At 49.3% G+C, this 21449-nt stretch overlaps 1 protein-coding gene across 4 annotated transcripts in view; it reads left to right on the forward strand.

Moving 5' to 3' along the window:
- The window catches only part of GSE1 (Gse1 coiled-coil protein), a 175333-nt gene that overhangs the window by 79839 nt on the left and 74045 nt on the right, over positions 1-21449 (forward strand). Inside the window, exon 1 of one of the 4 annotated variants that reach the window (XM_081336127.1) lies at positions 2267-2577. The exons of the other annotated variants lie outside the window; for them this stretch is intronic. Within the exon in view, the coding sequence (XP_081192253.1) occupies positions 2541-2577 (37 nt within the window). The 5' untranslated portion in view covers positions 2267-2540. Of the gene's footprint in view, positions 1-2266; positions 2578-21449 lie in introns of those variants that run through there. 4 annotated transcript variants of the gene reach the window in all.

A 21449-nucleotide genomic window follows, 5' to 3' on the forward strand; every position in this document is an offset into this window, starting at 1 on the left:
TTCCTCCTCTTCCTTCCCCCCTCCCTGTAACAACAACCTTGTGAGATGGGTTGGGCTCAAAGTCACCCAGCCGGCTTTCATTGCTTAAAGTGGGATTAGAACTCACCACCTCCGGCGACTGGCCCAGAGTCGCCCTGCTGACTTTCATGCCTAAGGAGGGACTAGAACTCCCATCTCCTGGTTCCTAGGCCAGCGCCTTAACCTGTACCCCAAACGAATGACCTTTCACCCAGGCTGCTAGTCATTGGGACGGGTTGGCTGCGTTTGGGGTGACCAGCGAGAGAGGGAGGAGGCGAGGGGAAGGGGCTCCCCCTGGAAAAGGGCAGGTTCCCCCTTCCTTTGCCTTCCTTAAAACCAAGGGGACCCGGCAGCAACTTAGGGTGTGCCGGGATAAAGGGGGGAACGTTTATTTGTACCCAGAGATTTTTTTTTTCCTCCTGGACCGCCCATGGAAAAGAGACCCTTGTGGGGGAGAGGGGACCCTGGCGGAGGGCTAGGAAGAAGGTGGATGGGAGGAGGAAGACTTGGCCCATTTATTTGCACTTCCAGACCCCCCCCCCCTCCTTCTCCTGCCCTGAAAGACCAGAAGTGGGTGGGGAAGAAAAAAAAAACCCTCATCTGAGCCATCTGCTTGCCGATCCTCCGGGCTGCCTCTCTCCCCCCCCAGCCTCTTTTTTTCCTCCCTTTTTCCTTTTCAAGTGGCATTTTTTAAATTCCTCCTCCCCCCCCCGTCCTCTGTTCCCTTGGCGTGAAAACCCCGAAGGAGGCGAAGGCGAGAAGCCAGCCGGCCTGACCCACCCGCGGCGGGGGGAAAGCGGCGGACGGCGGCGGAGGCGGCTCGTCTCTCGGCCGGAGCAGATGCTGGAGGCTTCGCCTCTGCTCGGCTCTTTCATTAGCAGAGACAAATTTTGCTGTCAGTTCGCCAGATTTCCAATTTACCGATAATGATTCTTGCATGAAAATTGATCGGGGCGGGGGGGGGGGGAGGCTCCGCGGCTGCGGCCCCCGCTCGGCTTTCCTTCTCTTCGCTCGCGCTTCCTTTCCGAGGGGCTGGAAGGGACGGGGGCTGGCAGCCTTCCTCCTGCCTGCTTGCCTTGCCCTTCCCTCCTCCTCCTCCTCCTCCTCCTCCTCTTCCTCCGTCCTTCTCCTTTTCTTCCTCCTCTTCCTCTCCCTTCCTCCTCCTCCTCTTTCTTTCTTCCTTCTTTTCTCCCTCCTCCTCCTCTCCGAGTTGCTGGGACCATCTATCCTTCCCCCCCCCGCGCCGGAGGTGGACCTTGGCAGGCTGTGCCAGCTGCGCTCCGCGGCCACCGGCGCTCCTTTCCCTGCCCTTTCGGGGGGGGGCTCAACTGAGCACCTGGCCGTCCCCAGCAGGACCCTCGGGCAGGGGGCGGCAGGCAGGGGAAGAGACCCTTCAGTGGCGCCGCGCATCCTTTCCACACCTCTCCCCCCCCTCGCCCGCCCTCTGCCGCCGCCGCCACCCTCCCCCCTCCCTTTTGTAAACCAGTCGCTAAGGAGGAGGCTAAAACAAAGCCCCGTTTCCTCTTGACAACCGCCGCGCGCAACTCCACGCCGCTGCCTTCCTCGCCTCCCCTCCTGGCAAGGACCCCCCCCGCGCCCCTTCCCCTTTTCCCTCTCCTTGTTCCTGCGAGGCTGAGCGTGGAGCCCCTTTGCAAAGAGACCCCTTGACTCCCTCCTGCCCCCCTCCCCTTACCCTTGACGTCCAAGGAGGCGCTGAATGGAGGAAGGGGCTCGCGGACAGGACGGGGGGGGGGCTCCTCTGATCTTTTTCTTCCCCTCCTCTTTGCTGCTTATTTTTTTATGTTTTGTGCTTTTTTTCCCCCTCGCGCGCTCGCCGTCCTCCTGAGTAAAGAAGCGTCAAGGAGAGAGAGATTCTCGGGGATATACCTATTTTTTAGGGGGGTTTTTTTGGTTTTGTTTTAAAGAAAGACGAGAAAAAGGAAAGGGAGAGAAGAGGAAAAAACAAACAAACAAACCACGAGCTGCCACCTCCTTCCTCTGCTCCCTCTGCCTTCTTCCTTTAGTTTCTCTTTCTCTGTCTTTGGCTTGTCTCTGTGTGTGTGTGTGTGTGTGTGTGTGTGTGTGCGCGTGTGTGTGTGCGCGCGCGCATGTTTCTCTCTTTTTGCATCTCACCGGACTCCAAAAAGGCAACCAGGAAGGTGGAAGAAGCAAAGGAGAGAAAAAAAGGGGGGAAAGCCTAGAAGACAAGCTGTGCCCGACTAGAGCTGTTTGCAGAAGTCAGGTTGAGTGTTGCGCTGACGCAAAATTGACCGAAGACTCCTATATATACATATACGTACATATATATATATATATGAGCGGTCCTTTTTAATTTTTTCCCTCCTTAGTCCAGGCGCAGCTTGTTTGTTTTTTAATTTGCTTTTTTAACAGACTCCTCCAACTTATTTATCATTATTTCCTATTCTCCTCGGCTCCCCCCCTCCTTTTTTTTTAAAAAAAAATAATCGCTGGGTTTTTGGTTTATTTTCCCTTCTGGATGCCTTGGATCAGTGATCTAAACCATGTTTGGACTGAAACCACCCCTCTATTACTTACCAGGTAAGGTGGCTCTTGGTGTGTTTTCCTTCCTGCCTTTCTATCCTTCCTTTCTTCCCAATTTTTCTCTTGGAGTTTTACAACAGTTGGGTCCTTTGCAGGCTCAGGTAGTCAGCCCAAAGAAACTTCTTGAATGTACTGTTTTGATATTCATTCTCGGAGGTGCGACCTGATTTTGATCCGGGGGGTGCCCACCCTGGGTGGAAAGATCAGGCTTAGAGTTGGCTTGCAAATTGGCAGCTGCTGGCAGAGAGTTAAAGCTCCGCGGCTGAATTCTGTTGCCTGCTGTTTTGGGTTTAGCTAAGGGTGGTTTGCGGAAAGAATTGAGCTCTGCTTGTGTCTGCCAGCCCCTCCACAGGAAAAAGCCTCTGGCAGATAATCCTGCCCCCCCCTGCAACAGTGGGGAATAAATTGGAGAAGGTGTAGTAGGGTCGTCAACTCTGAAAATGATGGGCTGGTTCCTTAGGTCCCCCCCTCCAGAATGATTCCAAGGCTGATGGGTCTACAGCCCTGATGGGTCTATAGTGTTGACGGGTCTACTGCGTTGATGGGTTTACTGTGTTGATGGGTCTATCGCATTGAGGTGTCTATGGTATTGGTGGGTCTACATGGTTGATGATGAATCTAAGGCATTGATGTGTCTACCCTATCACTAGTGGAAGTAAATCCAGCAGAAGCCAAAAGACCCTCAGCTCAGCCCCCGCCCTTGCACGTGTCGTGCAATTATTGCATCTCTGGGGTCCAGATAGCCCTTGGGGTGCATCCCACCCCCTGCTCCCTTTGTTCACCATCTTTGGCTTCCTAAGTGGTGCCTCTTGTTTTATTCAGGAGCCTGAGCAGCAGAAGCACTTTAAGTAATCTAAGGTGAGTTAAGAAGCATGGTGTGAAGTTACTTTCCAGTTGGTGCCTAATATTGTTTCATGGATGAGTAAGCTCTGATCATGAAGCAGGAAGAGCCAAAGTGGTCCGAAGGGCGGAGGGTTGCTGTCCCCACGTCCCCCTGCCTGCCCCCTCTCCTCGTCTGCTTGCATCTCTTGCTTTCTTCCACTGATTTTGGGGGAACAAAACGCCTTCTGGAGGGAACTGGAGACTATTCTCGCCTCTCCTTGCTTGAGTTGGCTACATCGGGGATGGACTCCACTTGGCACCTAAAGTAGCCTCCTTGGCAACTGTCTGCCAAGTGACTCTTTCCGTGGGTTTGTAGGGGGTGTGGGGAAGTGAAGGAGCCCTCCCCCCTTTCCTTGGCCACCCCTATCATCTCACACCAGCTGTGGTTTTCTCAGCCCACCACCGATTGTGCAGCTATCAGGAAGTGTCTTCTCTGTGTGGCAGTTGGTTCCAAGAATCTTTCTTTCTTTCTTTCTTTCTTTCTTTCTTTCTTTCTTTCTTTCTTTCTTTCTTTCTTTCTTTCTTTCTTTCTTTCTTTCTTTCTTTCTTTCTTCTCTCTCTTTCTCTCTCTTTCTCTCTCTTTCTCTCTCTCTCTCTTCAGAAGAAGCACATTGTGTGGCTGGGGAAAAGAAGGGAGCCCCCATGACAAATGTGTAGAATAGCAACAACAGTTTGGAAGTGCCTGAAGGGTTTGTGTGGTTCTCTACGTGACCCCAGTTTTCATGTGTCTGTTTTGGCTTCTTCAATTCGGTTCCCTCGTGGTTCTGATTAAAACGGGTGGGCAATTAGGGCCCCTTTATGACCTGTGGACTTCAACTCCCAGAATTCCTGAACCAACCTTGGCTCAGGAAGCCTGGCAGTTGAAGTCCCCAGGTCGTAAAAGGGCCACAGTTGCCAACTCCTGGATTAAAGCCATTTAAGCAAAGGAAACCGCAATGCTTATGATGTAACAGAGTTTGGAGGTGAACAAATCTAGATCAGTTTCCACACTGACCTCACTTCCCGGCAAGCTGATAAGTTATCAGTGGCGATGATGGAGAAGGCCGTAACTCTTCCCACCCATGTACTTGATCAATATCATGGCATTTGTTTGTCCTGCAAAGTTGGTGTATGACGAAACCTGCTGTAGGAAGCCAACTTTAAGGGCTTCAGTCTAGTGAGGGTGTGGTGTGGTGTGGTACCTTTCAATGAACGATACCAACAGAAGAGAATATTTGTAGCTCAAGGTTGAACTGTGGGGTCCTTGGTGCTCTCTGAGCTTTGTGGTTTTCTTGCAGACGTTTCATTACCCAAATAGGGAACGTCATCAGTGCTAGAAGGGAATGGTGTTTGCAGAGAGGAGGAGGAGGAGAAGAAGGACGGTGGGGCCCTTGCTGTTCTCTGAACTTGCTTGTTTCTTCCAGACGTTTCATTACCCAATTAGGGAACGTCATCAGTGCTAGAAGGGAGGGGGTTTGGCTGGGCCCATCACAGGTGGTGGGAGCAATGTTGTTGTTCTTTTGGTGGTTCTTTAGGCTGTTTTTTCCCGTTGGATTGTTTGTCTTGAGTTGGTAGTTCATTGTTTATGGCTCGATTGTTGACCTGGCATTACTCCTGGTGTTAACATATTACTGGGGAATTCTGGGAGTTGAAGTCCACAGGTCTTAAAAGTTGACAAGAGTGAAAAACACTCAGCTAGATGTTTTGCATGGAAGGGTATCGTTGAATTTCATTACAGTTGTATCACAGTCAGCGGGGAAGGTCGCAAATGGGGATCACACGAGTCAGGCTATGGTGACAGTTTCCAATGGCTCAAATTTTGATCACGTGACCATGGGGATGCCGTGATGGTCATAAGAGTGAGGACCAGTCATAAGCAACTTTTTTTCCAGCCCCGTTGTAACTTTGAATGGTCAGTGACCAAACAGTTGTAAGTTGAAGACTACCTGAATATCAGTATAAAAGTGAGGATTGGATTTTTCCAGTGGAATACTTTAGACTTTCTTTTAATTTTGCCTTATATGACTTGGTGAACTGTTACAGGTAGTAGCTCTGTTTTGCAATTGCAGCGTGTATTCTTTTTCTGTCTCATGGTTTTCCTTTTAATTGTTTTCCCTTTTCAAAGGAGGCTTCGATAATTTCAAGGACCGACGGGGAGCAAAAGGGAGTTTTCGATGTGCAAAACTGGGGTTGGAACCCACAGTCAGCTGTAATCTAGCTGTATGTGCAGCAGTTTGAAGGACATTAGAGGTTCTTGGGGGGAATTAAAGGGCTCCTGTTCTGTTCCTGCAATGTTTATTGGGCTACGTTGCTGAAAATGGTATGACGCTTATTATCTCTGAAGGTGCTTGAAACTGGAGGGCATAAAGAGGGTCCGAGGGTCTTGACTTTAGCTTTCCGTATTTCCTTTTTGGAGGGAAAAAAAAACCAGGGTCCCACAATGTGTCGTGGCGTGAAGACCCCATTTTGTCCCTTAAAACATGACAGGGCCCCCGCCCCATGGCCCTTGTGAGTGGGATGCCACTTAGAGCACAGAACATAAAACATAGAATAATAGGGTCGGAAGGGACCTTGGAGGTCTTCTAGTCCATCCCTCTCCCCATGGCAGGAGATCCTATACCATTCCAGGCTTTCTTTGGGCCTGATAGGATGGATATACATGATCATAAAAAGAATAACAGAACAAAGTGGGAGAGTTGGAAGGGACCCCAGAGGTCCACCAGGCCAACCCCGCCACTCAAGCAGGCGACCCTACCCCACTTCAGACAAATGGCTCTCCAGTCTCTTCTTAAAATCCCCTGCAAAGCCTGGTACTGACCCACACAGCCTGGCCTATCAGAAGCTGCCTCTGAAAGGACCCTCCCTCCCCGTGGGTCTTCTCCTGACCTATCTGTAGTGGGGGCAAAGCCGCCATGTGGTTCTTCACGCACCCCTTTGTGAAAACCAGCCACGTTGGGGGGGGCTGTGTAACTATCGATAGTGTGTTCATCCCCTAACCACTTTTTAAAAATCTAGGCATCCCATCGTTCTGCTTCTCCTAGAGAACCCCAACTTCTATTAAGTTGCAAGTCCCAATTTTTAGCCTGTCTGGGCCGCTGGGATCCGTTCCGTGCTCGGTTGATGCCACTGTCTCCTCTGGCCTCGCGACAATATCTGAACCCTGCCTGTGTTTGAAAGGGTAGGAAACCAGCAAGTGGCTCCTCTTTCTCTGGGGTGTGAGGGTGCTCGGTTTTCCCAAGCTGGGTGTGCCAGGTTTGGAAGCAAGGATGAAGACACCTTTGTCGCTTCGCTTGAGGAGGTATTATGTCAGCGGTTAGAGAATTATTTTGAAGCAGGCTGGGGAGGAAATCTGATGCTAATATATTCTGTCCCTCTTACAGGTTTTTGTGTTGTAAGGGGGGGGAAACACACCCCCCCCCCCGTGTTTGTTATACATACAGCTCGTTTGCTGCTCTCTCTTGTCTTGACAAACCCTTTCTTCTCTTTGAAGACAACAAAGCCTGATTTGCATCTTTGGGTTTCCTCAGCACCTGAAGCAGAAATCAGTTTTGTCCTGTGAAAACCAGCTGGTGCAGGCTCCGGAGAGCCTTCTGGGCAGATGCGAACGGCCTTCCCCCCCCCCCCAATTTTTTTCCTGGTTGCTCTCCCAGCCACCCACCCACCCCTGTGCTTTTTTTTTTAACTGACAGACTCCAGTCCAGCAGGATTTGCTGTGTGCACCATCTCTGTCCTGTAATGGTTGAGTGTTGACTTCAGCCTGTCTTTAAGCTAGAGAGAGGTCAAGCTATGAGTGGAGACAGAGAAAGGACGCAATTTTGATAAATTTCTCAGAGGCTGCTCTAAAGTAGTCAAAGTACTCCTAATTCAGATGGTGGTGGTCATCTTCTTCTTCTTCTTCTTCTTCTTCTTCTTCTTCTTCTTCTTCTTCTTCTTCTTCTTCTTCTTCTTCTTCTTCTTCTTCTTTTTCTTCTTCTTCTTCTTCTTCTTCTTCTACTTCTTCTTCTTCTTCTTCTTCATCTTCTTCTTCTTCTTCTTCTTCTTCTTCTTCTCCTTCTCCTCCTTCTCCTCCTCCTCCCTTCCTTCCTTCCTTCCTTTCTTCCTTCCTTCCTTCCTTCCTTCCTTCCTTCCTTCCTTCCTTCCTTCCTTCCTTCCTTCCTTCCTTCCTTCCTTCCTTCCTTCCTTCCTTCCTTCCCCTTCTCCTCTTTGTTTTCCCCTCTTCTTTTCTTTGTATGTCTTCCTTCTTCTCCTTCCTTTCCTCCACCTTCCTCCTCTCTTTCTCCTCCTCCTCCTCCTCCTCCTCCTCCTCCTCCTCCTGGGATCCATCAGGTAGTAGTCTCTTCTCTCCGGAGCACCAGAGGGGAGGTGGGTGGAAGCAGAAGGGAAAGCGTCAGGCTGTGTGATCCAAAGCAATTAAAGAAAAATATGCACCTTTCCAGGCTATCCGGAGATGTGAGAAGTGCTAATCGCACCAAGGCGGGTCATCACAAATAAGAAATTTCAACCTTCGCCAGGTTGGCTGGAGCAGAGGGAGCGACAGGGAGAGAAGTCTCCCACACAGAAAGGGCCAAGAGGCATCCTAATTTTCTCCACCTTTTCAAAGGTTTAGCTAGCAACGCCAGTCGCCTCTCACGGGGCCTCCTCCCTTCTCTTAATTATCCCCGCGGGTCAAGAGGGTGAGGGCTCCTGATCCCACTACAAATGGGTGGTGGTGAGACCAGTCAGGGCAGCTCTTTACCTTTTGCCTTTTGGGCAGTTTCTGAACCTAAAAGGCAGAGCTGACACTGGAAATGTCTAGCTGGAGCTCCCTGTTGTTCCCTGGGCTGAAGGATGTCTCTGTGGGTCTTGGCCGGCAGGGAGGTCAGGAGAGAGAAAAGGAGTTCATTTGGAGGATTCCGAGCCCATCATCCAAACGAAGAAGCCATACTTGACCACGAGCGGATTCCTCTCACTGTAGATAGCAGGCCAGCATTAGAGGACCTCTTAACAGGAATTTAGGTCGTAGGGCTTGGAGAGGACTTTCATTCTCTGGGATCCTAAGGGCCATATTTCCTTGGAGTAGACCAGGGGTCTTCAAACTTGGCCGCTTGAAGACTTGTGGACTTCAATTCCCAGAATTCCTCAGCCAGCCATGCTGGCTGAGGAATTCTGGGAATTGAAGTCCACAAGTCTTCAAGCGGCCAAGTTTGAAGACCCCTGGAGTAGACAGTCCTGGCTGGCTTGACCAGATCTTCTCCCACAAGCTGAGCTCTACACAGATGCTTGGATCTTTTCTGCCAATCTATTGCTGAGAATCCAAAAAGTCCTCACATCTGGAGGGTATCCAGATTGCGATACCTCCTGGTGTTCCTGTAATTACAGCTCGATTCACAGGCAAGGGATGCCTGTTTGCCCCCCACCACATATCTCTTCCTTGACTTGTTTGCTTCTCCTGTTTACTCTTAAGACCTTTCCTTAAAGCTGAACACCCTGAAATTTTGGTTTTGGTTCTGAGCCACCAAGAAGGTGTGTTGCCAACAGCTAAAAAAAAGATGGAAGATTAAAAAAAACACTATTAAGTGATGGCTATTTTGTCGTTGAGAAACTGAGATTTAGGTGGTTGACATTCTTATATATGTGGACTCTGACCACAGAGATCTTCAGACTTGCAACTCAAGATTTGACTGAAGGCTGTCAAGGCCAGAGTTGGCTCCGTGGATGTTCTCGTCAGGACATGTGGAGGGCATTAGTTAGAGAAGTTGGTTAAAGCTGTTGTGCCTGTTTCGCGTACTTCTAGGGGGAAACAAATTCTGCCCTTGAGTCAATTGTCCATACCTAGAGGACCTTGTTGAAGTGAGAAAATACACTGAATGTTGTGTTCCTTTCCCATGCTCCCCTCTCAGGCGCTGCTATCCAAGGATCTTCGTGTGCAATCTGTTGTGGTTCACTTCCCCCACCATATCTAATATTTTTTTCTGGAAAATCACTGATCATTTTGAAGCCAAGCGCTCTGGCAAGTTAAAACGTGCTTCAACCTAGGTCCAACATCTTCCAACATCAACCTGTTTCATGGTCGTTTAATGACACTGCCTGTTTTCTAGCTGGATTGATTTGGGTGGGGGGAGATGAGAAGTCAAGGCTCCTCTCCCAGCTGCTTCCCATTCTGGGCATCATGAATTTGGGTGCTTTTGACAGGACGGAGGGTTGAAGGCAACAGAGGTGAGATTCCTCCTTTAACGGTGCCCTTTGTCACAATTTCACTGAAGCCCTTTCGTCTCTCTACTTCCTTTTCTCCCCCCTCCCCACTTATTTTCTCATAGCCAGTTTCCCCCCCCCCTTTTTGCAGAAGGAGAAAAGGGACAAGGAAATGCATCTCTTGAGCTGCTGGCAGCCCCCAAATTGTTTCTCCAGCACGGGGAGGCTGTACTCAAATTACCTTTTCAACTAGTCCAGGTCATCCAGCGCAGCCAGTCATTAATAAAAGGAAATTGCAATCAGATTCTATTCCGCACAAGAGGGGTGAGGAAGGGAACATTAGCAAAAGCCATCAGCAAGCTGACTGGAGCTGCTTTCAAAGAGACCCAAATTTGTTGTAAAGGCTTGAGCCAGAGCTGGGAAAGGGGGGGAGGAGGGGGAAAGGAAAGACGAAGGGGGAGGAAATCCTTTATCTGGGGAGATCAAAGGCACGGCTTGCAAGTTTTCTTTCTGAAGGAAGAATAGAAGGTTGCCAGCAAGCTGGAGAGTGATGATAATTTGATTTGGCAGCAAAGCTGGCCTTTCTGGTCCTCTGGATTTGCCCTGGGTCAGCCTCGGTCACCAGCCTGTGATCTTGTCTAGGCCACGACCTTTGAACTGTCCACCGTAGTCATCTCCTCTTTCCCCTCTCTTCTGTAACCCCGCTAGCAGGAGCAGATTGTGGAGCAGACAGGGGAAGGGTTGGGTGGAAGATAAAGATGGGTTTTTTCCCATTCAAGTAAGTGTGAGCGATGAGTGCAGGCGTGACACTTGTGTGCCACACATGACACAACCTCTGCAACCAAAGCTCTAGGGCAGAGGGGCCTCCCCACGCCAGCCTGGTTGCCACAGATGTAGAGAAGAGGTCCTAAGTTCAAGATGGCTTCTCCTTCTGAGTCCAGAGGTCCACCCTTGGTGGTGACTGGAGCTTGGCTCATGAATTCCGTCTGAACAGCCTGGTCCAGCCACCCCCTTCTAAGACACAAAGAAGGTTCTGGAAGGGTCTGCTAGATCACAAAAACAGAGGTGACCTGCTAATCCTGTCAAGGATGTGTTTTCTAGGAAATACAAGCTGGTTAATAAGATGAAGGCACCTTTGTGGCCAATGTCCTTTGCAAGGGCCATTGATCTCTCTAGAAATGCATGTGGTTCTTCCTCTTTCCAGGACCCCTCCTCCTCCCCCCCAGGAGGACCCCCTCAGCCCTTTGTCTTCCTTTCCCCCATTTAGCTCCCCACCCTCTATAATTGTTTGTTTGCTGGCTTGTTTGTTTTTGCAGGTGTTTTGTATCTCCCACTTCAGTTCACTCAGGATTAGCTCCATATTAACCCCACACTGAACAGGCATCCTTCCCTTCCCGGCAGGTCCTAAATTCCGTTGGCATGGCAACAGTGTCAACCACTTTTGAGGGTTTCTCTCCCCCCCCTTTTCTTCCCCTGTGATAATTTGACAAGGGGAGGGGGAAGAGGAAGAAAAGGGGAAAACATAAAAGGAAGAAGCAAAAGGAGAGGGGAAGGGGGAAGGCAGCGGACAAATTACCACAAGAGGCAGATGAATGGATGGGGAAGTCTCTCTTATTCTCTCCCTCTCCCTCTCCCTCTCCCATTCCTCTGGAGCTGGAAGGGGACAGAAGGATGGCTGTGACCTGCTGGCAATCAGGCAGAAGAAATCAATCGCCTTGCAAAGGGTAAAGACTTCCTTGGCACTCCTTGGCAGAAGAAGGAGTGCCAGCCTCCATAGGCTTCTTGGGCAGCTGCCATCGTCCAGGCCTTCTGCATCTCAAAGCAGTCTGCCTCTGCCATCCTCCCTCCTACAGGACTACAGTTCCCAGCATCCCCCATCAGATGGGAATGGGCAGGAGGTTTTTAACGCTAAGGAAAATCCCACAGGTTTTACACGGACATCTAACAAAGCAATGGCCAACCTCCATTGTCCAGAGCACAGCAGAGCCCTTGTTGGTTCCACGGGCAACTTGGTTGCTTGGTGGATCAATAGCTTTCTATGTGGTGGTTAGCAGTCAAGGATGACTTGACACATAAAGTCAATGTTTATCACTTGGCAGCCATATAGGTAGACATTATATAGGATCTGTCCCCAGCTTGGTCCTTCAGGTCTTCAATAGTGCTACTATATCAAGTTCATCTGCCTCGCTCCTGGTCTCCTTCACCTTCACCTTCTCCGTTTCTGTCTTCTCCTTCTCTTTCTCCTCCTCCCCTCCCCCTCTTTCTCCCATATCATGGACATATCAAGGGAGCCAAGTCTTCGCATTGATTGACTAAGCAATTATATGCCATCAAGTCCATGTCAACTCTTAGCGACCCCAAGGCTAAACCTGCAGGAGGATCTGTCCCCTACTTTGTCCTTCAGGTCTTCCACCACTGTTCCATCAGGTCCATCTATCTCGCTGCTGATTGTCTTCTTCTCTTTCCTTCCACCTTTCTCAGCGTGATGGACTTATCAGGGGAGGGGGGGGGGCTTCTTTGCACAATGTGTCCAGAATTTAACAACGGAGTTTGATGTATATTCGGAAAATGCTCAGTCTCCAGATCAGAGAAGGATAGGTTGAGGTAAAAGGAGGAAGGTTAATTTAGATTCCTGCCCCAAAGCTGGCAGTCTTCCCTCATTTAAGGATGGCAAGTTTCGATCAAAAGAAGTAAAAGTTGAACTTCCCTGAAGCAGGCTGGATAAAAGCGAGAGAAATAAGCGTGGAGTAATACAAATGAGGGTGTACGATTGCAAGCACATCTGCTGGGAAATAGGACAGCAGGCGCCATTGTTGCACTGCATATTAACAATCCTGGCGAGGGAGTGTGTTTCCCTTTGTGTCCCTCCCAGTGGGCTATAAAGGAGACGGGACAGAAATTGGGGACGCTCACCCCGCATCTGACAAATAGGAAGGGAAACACTGTCTGCCTTCCAAGGGCAGTTGTAAGGTGTCAAGAGACAAAGAGGGATCTTGGTCCTTGCGGCTGTTTCCCACCCTTGATTTTTATCTGCTCTTCCGTCATCCTGAAAAGTCCCTGGGATTTTCTCACTTGTTCTGCCAAATCTGGTGGCCCAGGTCAGGTCCTGAAGCCCTGTCGTCAAGCAGTGGGGGAAATCTGGAAGTCCAGGCGGTTTGAAATGGATATAAAAGTTTATTGCAAGCTTAAGCTCTTTACGAGAATCTGAACTACTAATGGTCCAAGCAAAAATTGGATGTAGAAAAGAATCAAAGGAATTTAAGTTAGACTGGACTTCATATCTCTTGTGGGCATGAAGAGACACAAGACTGATGACGCATTTGACCCCTCCCTCGGGCTCAGCTTGGTCATCTCCCACCTCTGTATTATTTTTTTTTTAAAATAGATCTAAAATGTTTTCCTTCTTGACCCAAAACCACTTATCAGCAAGTCTCATCAGGGGTGGGTGCATGATTTGATAAAAATGGGGAAGAGGGACATGAAATTTCCTCCTTTTCTCTACAAGCCCCCCCATCATACTGTTGTGGCTTCCAGGGGCATTTTTACTGTGAAGTGCAGGAAATCCTCACCTTACAAACACAATTATGCCCAAAATTTCCATTGCTAAGCCAGACCACGTGTTTGAGTTTTGCCCCATTTTATGACCTTCCTTGCCACCGTTGTGAAGGAAATCACTGCAGTTGTTAAGTTAGCAACACGGTTGTTAAGTGAATCTGGCTTCCCCATTGACTTTGCTTGTCCGAAGCTCACAAAAGGGGACCACGTGACACCCCCCCGGGACGCTACAACTGTCATAAATGTGAGTCAGTTTCCAAGCGTCTGAATTTTGATCACCTGACCCTGGGGGTTTAGCAATGGTCGTTAAGTGTGAAAAACATAAGTCACTTTTTTTTTCAGTGCCATGGGTATGGTCACTAAGCAAATGGTTGTAAGTCGAGGAGTACGTGCATCGGGACTAGTAGGCAAGCAAACGTGGTAAACAGAGATGATTAATCCCAGCGAGGATAGTAGTAGAGATGGTCTTTAGAGCTGCTTTTTATTCTAAATCGCCCCAAAATGGCAAGAGGAGTCCGCAGTTGCGTTTTGGAAGGACCTGGGGCAGAACATCCTTTGGGGTCCACTTTCACCTCCAGGTTGAAAAGGGTCAGGATGCCGAGAAGAGGCCCCAACCCTCCCCAGGGCTGCTGAAGGACGTTTAAACTAGCTCACAAAGTCAGCTGTGGGTGTGCACAGACCCACCAGCCACAGAGAAGAAGAGATGCGTTTCTGGGGAGCTGGAGGAGGCAGACTCCTCTGGCTCTTCTGAGTGACAGAAAGGCCCCAGGGGAGGAGACAGGACTGTGTGGTGTCATTTGCAACCCAGCGTTGTAAAGAGAACGTAGCAGAAGCTCTGGTTTTTGTGGGCAGAAAGCTGGGAAAACAGACCCTGGCTTTCTCCGATGCCCTGCCCTGGCACTTATTACTTTCGGGCACCCCAATTAAACCCCAGCCACAGCTTCTCCAAGGGTGGGGGGATGTTCTTGATGCCTCTCTGTGCAGGCGTGGAAGCAAGACCCTCTTCCCTCAAATGTCGGGGAGGTCCCTGGTGTCTCGCAACAGTGTCCTGACCCTGGAGCAGGACTGGAACATCTGTGTGCAGCCGAGAAGCCCAGGAGAGCTCACAGAGGCCCACCACAAATAGCTCCAGGCGCACTAATTTTGGCTGCGGCTGGAGATGACAACGAATTTTACAGTTTCTGTTCACCCGGGGCGTGGCGCCTGAGTCGCCAAGCCTGCTCTTTTGCTGGATCAACATTCCACTTCCGTAATGAATTATTTAATTGGAAAGAAGTGAAAGGCGCAGCGAACCTTTTTTTCAAAATCTGGAGGAAAAGGCTAGGGGCTTTGCTCCGGGCTTTTGGGAGACGTGGTCCCCCTGCCCTTCCCCTCGCCCTGCGGCACACAGGCACCAAGAAGACTTTGGCAACGGCTAAGGGTTCGAAATGAGAGTTTTTTGACTCACTCCCCCCTTTCCTTTCCTAATAATAATAATAATAATAATAATAATAATAATAATAATAATAATAATAATAATAATAATAATAATAATAATAATAATAATAATAATAATCCTTTAAAGTTGTTTGACATCTGTAACAAACAGCTGGCGTCTTGTTCTGGAAGAATGTCCTTTTATTTCAGAGCAGGTTGAACTGCCATTAATAGTATAATTAGGTGATTATCACCATACAGCAGAAAACTGCTTAATTGCAGAGAGAGAGGGGAGGAGGGAGAGGGAGGGAGAGAGAGAGAGAGGGAGGGAGGGAGGTAGAGAGAGAAAGAGAGAGAATTTCATCTCTCTTTTTTAATAGTTGCGCTTGTTTTAGTATGCAGGAATTCCATGCCTTTCCTCTCATTTGAGGCATCAGTTGCTAGGCTTGCACCTGGCAGCTGCTAGAGCATTGCCGAATTTTGCCTCTGAGCATCCTCTTCTTGAGTGATGGGCCGCCCTGGGGAGGATGGAAGGGGGGAGATCAATGATTAGGAGGAGGCTGCTTGTGCAAAAGGTTCAAGGTTAGGTTTGAGTTCAAGGATGCAGCGACAGGCGATTTATGCAAGTCCTTCAATGGAGAGCACAATTCTGGGCCAGGTGGGGTGACGTTGATCTCTGAAACGGCTAAGACTGTGGGCCCACCCTCTTGTGGGGTCCTCGGTGCTCTCTGAGCTTGGTTCCAAGAGGACCAAGGAGAACCTTAGGAGAACCAAGCTCAGGAGGCATCCAGGAGCCCACAATTCAACCCTGAGCTGCAAATATTCGCTTCTGTTGGTACCCATGTCCTGGTTTCTTGGGGGGGGGGGCTTGGCCTGTCCTTTTTAAAACAGCAGCTTAAAAGGGAGGGATGGGCTGGACTCGTGAGAAGCCCTGGGTTGGCTTCCTCCAGGAGTCATTTTAGATGGTTGCTGTTCCACAGGCGTTTGACGTCCACGTCTGGCTTGACTTGCCAAGGGATGAGCTATGCTTGCAACTTACTGGCAGATTGTGCCACATCTGTGCAATAAACCTGGGGAGCTCATGGCGCAGAGGATATTTGGGCCTGGGGGGGGCAAGTTCCTTTTTCATAGAGGGTGAAGCCAGAGAAACAGACCCGCATCTTCCAAGGCACCGTCACTCACCATCAAGTAGTTGGGGCACCTCAGAGAGGTTTGTCTGAAATCCCTTCCTAGTTGTTTCCATCCCCCCCCCCCCCCCGGTTCCTAGCCCCACTCCTGCCTTGCTAGACCCTCTGTGTTCAGAGGTGGCACACCTCTGCATACGATTGGCAAAGGAGCAAACAGCCACCCTAATGCTCTAATTGTGGGTTTTCTGGAGGCGTGGCGGTTTTTCTGCAGAGAAGCAGGTGGCCACAAGTCTATGGGCTAGTCTCTCTCCTTCTGCCTCTTACCCCAATTTGAAACGTTTTGCAAACCCACAGCTGCCTCTGGAAGAAGCCTTCGGTTGCACAAATGCCTCTGGGCTCCAGGCACAATCCCTACAATCTCCCAGAGTTCAGGGGAACACGCCTCCCTCCCCCCCGCCCTGCATCTCAGCCACCCACCGCTCCAAGCTTGCTTGCTTCTAAGAAGCCACTTCACTGTAACTTGGCAGGGGGCGGGGGGGGGGGAGAGATAAAGTCCTAAGATTAAAAGCCAGTCAATCAGATCCTATTGGCAAGAATCGAGGAGCTGGGCTTCTCTTCTTCCCCTCCTCGTCCTCCCCTCCCTGCAACACACACACACACACACACACACACACACTCACACACACACAGAGAGACACTCAGCACAAAAAAGTCGGCACAGCTGAGCCGCATGCGGGCGGCATGAAGAGATGAAAGCTTGTGAGCAGAACGTGTCTGTCTCGCTTGAAGAGGAAATATGAAAAGAGGCCTCCAGCCACCTCGCAGCAGCTGATTGTTCGGAGACCTGTTTCTTTAGCGACTCAAAGAAGAGAGAGACACGAAGGTTTTCACGGGGTCATCGGCTCCATTGCCTGGAGAGGAAGCCGGGGCTTCCGGACTTCTCCTCCAGGGTGGCAGCATACCAGCCCCCCTCCTTCTCTTCCTGGGAATAACCAAACAGCAGTGTGGAAAGGGAGCATGAAGATCTTGTAGCCCAACCCCCTGCCCCGCTCAAGCAGGAGACCTTATCCCATTTCAGATGGGTGATGAGCTTTTCTCTCCCAAATGCGGGTTGCAGGAAATGGGTAGGGCCAGTCTAGAGAAGAGAAGGACTGGGGGTACCCGAGAGCAGTCTTCCAGTATTTGATGGGCTGCCACAGAGAAGAGAGGGGAGGGGTCTACCTCTTCACCAAAGCACTGGAGGGCAGGACAAGAAACAATAGATGGAAACTAATCAAGGAGAACCTCGGAATTAAGGAGAAACTTCCTAACAGTGAGAACAATTAACCAGTGGAACAGCTTGCCACCAGACGTTCTGGGGGCTCCATCGCTGGAAATTTTTAAGAAAAGACTGGGCAGCCACCTGTCTGGAATGGTATGGGCCAGGGTCTTCTGCTTGAGCAGGGGGTTGGACTGGAAGACCTCCAAGGTCCCTTCCAGCATTATCCTGATTGCTTCCTTGCTTGAAATGCCTACTGCTCTTGGTCTGATTGGGGTGCCCAAGCAGGGATCTGAGATGTTAATAAAGCAAAAAGGTCCACCAACTGCCCGCTGCCCACAGCGGTTGGCCAAATTGAGGGTTTGTCTTGCCCCACAAGATCCAAAACTGGCCAGGTCACTAGGATGGCAAATCTCTCTTGCCTGCCCCATAGGAGAGGGCATAAACACACCCTGTTATCCTAAGAACCTTCCGGGGGGGGGGCTGATTAGAGATAGAGAGCCTCCTCTTTAGGCCCTGGCTGACACTGTCCAGCTGCACCCAAATGACTCCAGATAGTCCTCGACTTATGACTGGCTGCTTAGCGGCCATTTGAAGTTTCAACAGATCTACCTTGGGGCTAGTTACCGTCTGGTTCTGAACTTCCAATGGTCAAGCTCCCTCCACAGTCATGTGACCAAAGTTCAGGAGCTCGACCACACTGATGTGTTTATGGGCTGCTTGGAGCATCCTGTGGTCAAGTAGTTATATTTTACGATGGTTTCGCGCCAAAATCTGGCATTTCTAGTTTTGGGCAAAACTGTTCCCATTGTGAACCATTGGTTTGCTTCATCATTGTGGAGTTCATTTTACGACCATGGGGGTTGACGTAATGAACACCACAAAAAGAGTGGTTATCGGGTTGGTCGTGTGACCGACTGGTTTTATGACCGTCACAACATCTTTTCATCAGTAGGCAACATCTGGCTGGCCAGGCAGGCAAGTAGGTGTGCAAGTGTAATATTTGTTTGGCACCTAGAAAATGGGATGCATCCTGGAAGAGCTACTTAGGAAGGTCCTGCCTGGATCTTACCACCCAGAGATCTGCATGGGGGCTGAAATAACCTTCTCATCAGTTTGTCCAATTCACAGAATCTGGGTGAACTACTTAGGGCACGTCAAGACCAAGTGCTCTCTGGCCAGTGCTGGTCAAGTTAGTGTTCTTTGTTGGTGTTAAGTAACAGCTGGATGGAGACAGGAATGTCAGGTGGACTCCCAGTAGTCAGTGGGCCATGGTTAATTCAAATATGTGTCTCATCAATCCAGGAAGGCCTTGGTTTGTAAGAAGAAACATCATCAAATGGTTGACTGGATCTAGCCATGATAATGGCTGGATTGTTGGTGTTGCTGCTGGGAAACTGCCTATGTATCCTTTACATAGAGTGTTTCATTCCAAGGATTCTATTCTAGTGTCCCATTCACCAGTGGAACAGTAGTCGCATAAATCAACATATTGGCTTAGGGAAGCAACCTGATTTTGATCAGATTGAAAACCTTCTCAATGGTCAGGAGGGCTACTCTGTCTGAATATTGGACAGCCCTTGGTCAGACTGCGTGATTTATTGTGAGAATCTGAAATGGTCCTTTGATGTGGTATATAGGGCTTCAGCATCTGCTACAGGCCTGGATAATGTTGCTTGGCTTCCCAGGTATTACCTGGGACTTCCAGTTCCTCATCTCTAAAATGAGAACATTTAATCTTTTAGCCCCGAGCTGATTGGAGAGGCTAAGGGTGATGGTTATGTTAAAATTGGTCTTCAAACAAGTCGCAACTATTTCTTCTAGTATGCAGTTCTTAGATGTTTGTTGTTGCTCTTGTGGTATATATAACAGCAATGTGGCAAGTTGCCAGTGTTGTCATCTTCTGTCAAACACAAGGAAAAAAATTATTCAACTACTAAGAAAAGATTCCAAGATTACATACATTAGAAAGTAGGCAGCTTCATACCTTGGTCCTTCTAAAGACCACTTTCCTTGTGTGCCGCATATATATTATATCATAATAATTATTATTCATGTGCCCACTTGGAAGTTCATGAGAAGATTGGGAAGCCCATGTAGGCTTGAAATGAAGCTGGTTGACGCCTGTTTGGTAGAAGATGGTTTTGGGTGCCCTTCTCCAGTGGATAAGCAAATCAGTGGCCCATTGATGGACCACACCATCAATGGCCCACTGATTTTCTTGTCCACTATGGAGAGATGAAGGTTGGAAAAAGGAGCCAGACAAAGCAAAAGTCTGGGCTCCTAGATTGGTCAGTGGTCTACCATGGAGGCAATGCCAACTGCATAGATCTGGTTAAGCCTTCTTGGTAATGGCCCCTTTTTCTGTTGAAGAGTGTGTGCACTCCTTGTTGGCCTTTCAAAGAATCTTGAAGATCAGCCTCTTCAGGAAGGCATTTGAGGATCTACCCCAATGATGCCAGTGCATTAGAAGAGAATGTGTTGATTATTCTGATTCACGGAAGGGTTTTTTGCTTGATGCAAACTGCTCAAGAGATATTTGGAATGGCGTGACTACAAGAAACAGGAAGTCATTAAAATCATTAAACTCTGGCTTACTTAACAAACCTTGGTTTAATCAATTGGCTGAATGGAAGACCATCCATACAATGCAGTAGTTGTATTCAAGGCTTCTGTCTATACATACTTGCTGGTTTTATCTTGTTGAAGATAAACCTTTGACCTTCAAACCTTTGACCATTGATCCTTTGACCTTCAACAGAGAGTGGTTTTTGTTGGGAGTTGCTTTCCGGAGGCCACAGATACAGCACATCTGGAAGGCATCTCCTTGGGAACAGTGGGCTTCCTTGGCCACCTACTTGGAGAGCAACATGACTGTGTGGTCTCTGGGGACATGTGTGTCAGTTCCAAGCAAGACTGGAGAGCTTCTTGCCCACGGAACTTGGGCCAGCTTTCACAAAAGCGTGCATGGGTGAGGCAGTCCCAAAGGTACTTTTCAACTGGTTGGTTTTTTTCCTTGAAAACCTTTTGCTCCTTGTCCCAGTTCTGGATTTCTGAAGTTCTTCAGTTTTGAAGAAGCTTCTTGGATGGATGAGAAGCGAAACGTTTTCAAGAGGAAAAACCCAAGAAGGGCCAGTTGCCTTTTGAAAAGCACCTTTGGGACAACCATGACCTGGATGATTGGGAAGCTCCTCACAGATCTATCAAGATGTGACCGCCGTTTCCAAGACTCCAGCCAGAAGGAAAAGTAGAGTCCTTGCTTCAGCGACCCAAATTAGAATGGGGGGGGGGGGCAGATTTGCCACCCTGTTGCGTGAAACGTTGGCCACCCTTCTAGAGGAGGGACTGAGAAATGGCCCACGGGGAGCTGCACACTTTTGTCTCCCATTGTGAAGTGTGGCTTATTGCCTTTGGAATCTTCAGGTTGCAAATGTCTGCCGAATAATTACGCCTTAATTTATGATAATCTCAGGAGTGCAGGGCATGAAGGAGTCGAGGCTGGGAGGCACCTGTTCCTGTCTCCCTCTTGGGATTTCTCCTCAGCGGAATGGGGGAGGAAGGCAGGCGAGGGACTCTTTTCAGCAAGGCCAGCCAAGGGGAGGGGGGTCCTGGCGGCTGCCTCCATCTGCCTTGTCTGCAAGACGCTTGCATGCTCTAATAATCATCCTTCATACTGGGCTAAGTCGGGGTCTCCAAACTTTTAAAACTTTAAGCTATGCTAATGGAGAAATTCTGGGAGTTGAAGTCCTAGTTACCCAATTTGGAGACCCCTGGACTAAGAGATTATCCATACAGATTAGATTAGATTAGATTAGATTTATTAAATTTATATGCCGGCCTTCTCCCCAAGGACTCAGGGCGGCTCAAAACAATAAAAAATTAAAAAACAAAGTACAAAATTTAAAAAAAGAATTAAACAATGGATGTAATAAATAAATGACAATATTACCCAATAAAAGCCAAATTTAAAACCATAGTCAGTCCAGGCCCGATTGTTGGAACATCCATGTCTTCAGGTCACGGCGGAAGGACCGAAGGTCAGGGGCCATCCGCAGCTCCGGGGGCAGTTCGTTCCAGAGGGTTGGTGCGCCCACAGAGAAGGCTCTTCCGCTGGGGGTTGCCAGCCGGCATTGCCTGGCCGACGGCACCCTGAGGAGGCCGACTCTGTGGGAGCGAACCGGGCGATGGGAGGTTGACATTGGCAGCAGGTGGTCTCGCAAGTACCCTGGGCCTAAGCCATGTAGGGCTTTAAAGGTGATTACCAGCACCTTGAATCGCACCCGGAGGGCAACCGGAAGCCAATGCAACTCGCGCAGGAGTGGTGTAACATGGGAGTATCGAGATCCTCCCATAAGGTACCGGTAATGGATACAGGTCATCCATGAGCATCATGGAGCTCAGAATTTTTGTCACAAATCATGATGGATATAAGTTGAGGCCTCCATGTGACCGGATCTGATTTTATGAACGGTTGTTGAGCA

The sequence above is a fragment of the Vipera berus genome (assembly GCF_964194415.1).
Source record: "Vipera berus genome assembly, chromosome: 10".
In the NCBI taxonomy this organism is placed as follows: Eukaryota; Metazoa; Chordata; class Lepidosauria; order Squamata; family Viperidae; genus Vipera; species Vipera berus.